General features: G+C 40.5%; 1 protein-coding gene across 1 annotated transcript; it reads right to left on the bottom strand.

The window, feature by feature from the left end:
• Positions 1-2,829: 2,829 nt before the first annotated feature.
• HRH1 (histamine receptor H1) lies at positions 2,830-4,564 on the bottom strand. Its single transcript, XM_060238298.1, has one exon. It carries the CDS (start codon positions 4,379-4,381, stop codon positions 2,879-2,881), a length of 1,503 nt encoding a protein of 500 aa, XP_060094281.1. The 5' UTR covers positions 4,382-4,564; the 3' UTR covers positions 2,830-2,878.
• Between the last annotated feature and the right edge of the window lie 642 nt (positions 4,565-5,206).

Here is a 5,206-nt window from a genome sequence, read left to right on the forward strand (position 1 = left end):
GCCAAGTTATGCATAATGAGATCCAGGGCTTTTTCGGTGGCAGCACCAGAACTTTGGAACACCCTCCCAGAAGCTATAAGGGCCCTTCGGGATTTGTCGGCGTTCTGCAGGGCCTGTAAGACTGAACTGTTTAAACAGGCTTTTGTGGTTGATTGAAAATGGGCTGCCACCGGACATCCTACAGAATGCTGGCGATCATAGTCAGAAGTCAATACCGCCTAGATTGGACTAAGACAGCGCTAATAGTTTTAAAATTGATAAGTAAATTATGGTTTTATATGTTTTATTGAATTGATTGTTTTTATGATGTTGTAAGCCGCCCTGAGTCCGCTTGCGGAGAGGGCGGGATATAAATGTAAAGTAATAAATAAATAAATCTTTTGGGCCAGGCATATTCAGTGCTGGATTAAACCCTGTGGAGGCTCCTAGGTATTTGAAATCTTGGGGGCTCCCTCGCAAATGATCTCCTAATATCTACTGCAGGCACCTTCTCAAAAGCCCCTTTAATAAAGCTGTGGGGGAGAGGCAGAGAGAGGCAAACCAGCCTGGGGTCCCTAAAGGCGTGGGGGCCCACAGGCTGGTTGCCTACTCAGCATAATTGTTAATTCAGTCCAGGGGATCACCAGTAGATTTTGATCTCCTGAGAATAAAGCTCTTCAGGGAGTATACTGGGAGAGGCAGGCACACTGGTTCCAGATTAAGGGCTTTAAAAGTCAAAAACAAAACCTTGAAGTGGATGTGGTACTCAACTCGGAGCCAGTGCAGCTGGCAAAGCACAGGCTCAATATGTAACATCGTTGGGGTACCTGCAAGTACCTTTGCTGCTACATTCTGGACAAGCCATAATTTCCAGATCAGCTTCTTGGGTAGCCCTAAGTAGAGTGAGTTGCAGTAATCCAAGTTCAAGGTGACCATTGTGTGGATCACTGTGGCCAGATCTGGACTAGAGAGGATTCAATAAATATTAAATATATTAATTTTAGTCCAAATATAAATAGCTTCTTGTAAGGCAAAGCACCAATTCTGCCTCTCCTCAAGGGTTAATGTGTATAGTAACAGGCCTGGTCTTCCTTACAGGTATTGTTAATTAGTTTTTAGGCCTGCCTGGCACCTTATCATCTTCAAGGCCAGGGTGGAAGCAGGGCAGTTAGCTTCCCATGAGAACATGTCCTCAGTTATGGGAGGGGAAAGACTAGGAGCAGTGATGCAATCCTATAGAGATTTCTCCTGAAGATGTGTTAGGATTGGATGTCATCATCACCTGACTTGAGGGGCAAAAAGTATAACAATAATATGGCTCCAACGACTTTGGTAGCTAGCGCAAGACTTCCATGGACTGTAGGCCTGATGCTATGCTTCCCAGTTGTGGAGACTGTGCACCATGCTGATTAGAGGCCTCCTTTTGGATGTAAGTTTTGTGCCATCTAATAAGATTTCTTAACAGTGTTAGGTAGATAAAGCTAGCTTAATACCATCAGTTTGGTTACATGTGTACATCTGCCTTTGCAACCCACAATGTCAGCCTGTTGACTCCTTGACACTTCTGGATGGGAAACTTCTGCAATACCATTTAAAATATTAAAAGGTAAAGGTAGTCCCTTGTGCAAGCACCAGTTGTTTCCGACGCTGGGGTGATGTCGCATCATGATGTTTTCACGGCAGACTTATTTACGGGGTGGTTTGCCATTGCCTTCCCCGGTCATCTACACTTTCCCCCCAGCAAGCTGGGTATTCATTTTACCAACCTCGGAAGGATGGAAGGCTGAGTCAACCTTGAGCTGGCTACCTGAACCCAGCTTCTGCTGGGATCGAACTCAGGTCATGAGCAGAGAGTTTGGACTGCAGTACTGCAGCTTGACCACTCTGTACCATGGGGCTCCTGTAATTTAAAATATAGAAACTAACATAAAATGACTTAGTGAAATTTTAGGAAGCAATCTTGATTTCTTTCTCATAGCTATTGATTCAGAATTGAATCAGAATTGAATCAATACATGGAACAAGATATACCATTAAGGGTTTCTCTGTTTTGTGAACCTGTATTATTTGTAGAAATATACAGAGTATTTCAATGTAATATAACCTGAAGCAGGCTATGTAGCAGCTTCAAATGTTACAATTTCAAGCAATACACACTGGCTCTAAAAATATCAAAGGAAATGTAATAAACAAGTTCATTTTCCAGTATTTTAGCATCATACATTAGCTACATTAAATAAAACATTTTCAAGAGATGATTGGTTCAGCTCTCTTCTGATTACAATGTACTATTTTTTAATGAACAGGAAGGGTACAAGTCACAGAAACAGAGTCTGAATTGTATGTTATTAGGACTTAGGAGAGCATTCTGCCCTTTTGAAGGATAAGAAAGCAATCCACATCTCTGTCTCTCAAGGAAACTGATTGTCACGTTATCTGAATGTAGACTTCATGCAAGCAGAACACATAAACTGGACAAAGGCCTGTAACGAAACTGAGCACTGAACTAGATATGGAAACATCCATTTTAGCATCAGAAACAAAATTAAGAACCAGTATATTTCATTCTTTCTCTCCAGTTCTGTTCCAAATAATGGAATTTGAATTTTTTTTAAACCAAACACCATAAAATATTTACAAAACAGTAACAATCCTGAGGCTGAAACGTTATTTTTAAAAGTCTTGGTGAGCATCATTTTCCCTTTAAGTAGAATTCACAGCCTACTTTTATCAGGGGCAAACAACATGTTTCAAACTTTTGTACCTATTTCTTTATTCATCAATGATCTTTTAAAATCTGCTTCATTTGCAAAGATTCCTTGTAATACTGAAAAATCTATATTTCTGGCTTTTTGTCACTGTAGTACTCCCCCCTGAATACAACTATCATCAAGAGAGATTAGCTTTTAATATGAAAAATCTTTTTGAACGTTTTCTTGAAGTTTTCATTACAAAGTGGGTATATAAATGGATTTAATGTAGAATTCACATAGCCAAGCCAGATTGTAAACATATGAATGTGGTATTTGTAACAGCTTTCACAATATGCCATGACCATAAATAATACAAAGTATGGAATCCAGCACAGCATAAAGGCTGCCATTATACACCCTAGCTGTTTAGCTGCCTTTCTTTCTCTGTTCACACGCAGCCCTTGATTATGGCTCAGAGAATGAGTACGCAGCTTTCCCCACACCTTTTTCAAAGAACGGAGACTTGTGCTATCCTTGCTGTTTTTAAACTGAGGTAAGTGCCTCTTGATATCAAAATTTTGCTCCAGATTGGGATCTGAATCTCTTCTGTAGGAAGATCTTTCTGCAAAGGTATGATCGTATGATGATTCACTTCTTTCATGTTCTTGGGGGCAAGGCTTCTCTATACTTTGAATGCTTTCATTAACACTGGCATACTTCCTATCAATTTTGCTTGCCACAATGTCATTCTGTGCAATAGTCAGAGGAAAGCAGCTGTGCTTCCCTATTTCATGGGCACTTCCTCTATACAGTACTTGTGATATTTCAAAAAAGCTGCTTGATGGAAGTGGGACTTCCGTTCTGTCCTTGTGAGTGTCATGTTCATGACTGTGAAATCCTATATATTTACTTTCACTTAGTGAACACATCTCTTGAATTTCTATATTTTTACTTTCTATATTTTTACTTTCACTTAGTGAACACATCTCTTGAATTTCTTGCAGCTTGCAACTGTGTGGGGTTGTTTTTTCTGAGACTGATCTGAATGATCCATTAATTAGCTCTCTGTGCTGACAATGCCTCCGGACAGCCGTGTATATTTTTGCATAGAAAAACAGCATCATCAATGATGGGATGTAGAAGTTTGCTATAGCTGTCAAGACCTTAAACCAGGTGACTTTGCAAAAATCTGTTTCACATACTTCAACCTCATCTCCTGTGCTATTATTATGGGTAGAGGTAGGCCAGCCAAAAATTGGGATTACCCACATAAAAGAGAGCAGCCAAGCTCCAGAAATCATGATAGAAGCTCTAGTTTTTGTCCGGTATTTGAGATATTTCAGTGGCTGCTGGACAGAACGGTAACGATCTATGCAGAGTATGAAGAGACTGAATATCGAGGCTGTGCTGGCCACGTAATCCATGGATAGCCAAAACAGGCAAGCTTGTCTACCTAACAGCCACTCATTCTTCAAAAGATATAAAACATTCAGTGGCATGACAACTGCACCAACAACAAGGTCTGCACAGGATAGACTGACAATGTAAAGATTGCCAACAGTGTGAAGTTTCTTTTCTGATTTCACTGCATAAAGGACCAAAATATTCATGACAACAGTGGTTAATGAGATGCCTCCCAAGATCACTCCTAGAGGGACTGAATAACCCTCCGTTAAATTATTTTTTGTTATGCTGTTCTTCACACACATCTTTTGCCTAAAGGTAATAATGAAGTGCTATCATTTCAGGCTTATATACTGAGTGGTCAGGTGGGCTTCTTTCCAGTTTTCTTAGTGCATCTGAAAGAGAAAAGAAATATGTTTCAGTTCTACATTCAGCTTCAGAAAAATGTATTTATTTCAAATTGTAAACAATATTAATGGATCGAGTAGATACAGTGAATAGAGGAGAGATTACAAAAAACATCCACAGATGAAGTTTAGAACAACATCCAGATATTCTGTGGTCAATTATTTGGGGTTTTTTTCATGTAATGGTCATTGATGCAATGACACACTGGGGTTTGTTTCTACCCACAAAGTGGTATTACTGTATTTCAGAACATCCAACTTTGCCACTCAAAGCATCCTCTTCCTGTGGCCCCTCCTTTCAGATCCCAGAAGAACTACAACTCATCCTAGATCAGCATGGATGTGGCAGAAGGCCAAGAAAGGGGTGCACCTCCTCCTGTGCCAGCCTCACTGGCTGCAACCATGTTCTGCATGATGTCCTGGACTTGGGTGGTGGCATATAAAGATGTGAGAGGGAGCAAACTTTACCCCCCACCCCAATAGAAGCTGGGATCCTAAGCACTAAAAAAGACTACTAAGACTACTGTACTACTAAGAAATTTAGTATAGAGCTGCGGTTTCTTTACAGTCTGAAAGTGTTCTGCAGTCCATCCTGGACCTTGATCTAGGAGGCAGTAACTGCGGCAAGCCATGCCTGTTGACTTCTCCCATGTGCCACTCTCTGATCATCTGTTGTCTCAAATGGCCACTTGGGCAGTGAAAAAGTTCTGTAACAATGAAACA

This window comes from Heteronotia binoei, chromosome 5 (genome assembly GCF_032191835.1).
Source record: "Heteronotia binoei isolate CCM8104 ecotype False Entrance Well chromosome 5, APGP_CSIRO_Hbin_v1, whole genome shotgun sequence".
Classification (NCBI taxonomy): Eukaryota; Metazoa; Chordata; class Lepidosauria; order Squamata; family Gekkonidae; genus Heteronotia; species Heteronotia binoei.

Excerpts from the sequence above, each read along its gene's own strand:
- HRH1 (XM_060238298.1), bottom strand. The coding sequence starts at position 4,381 with ATGTGTGTGAAGAACAGCATAACAAAAAATAATTTAACGGAGGGTTAT.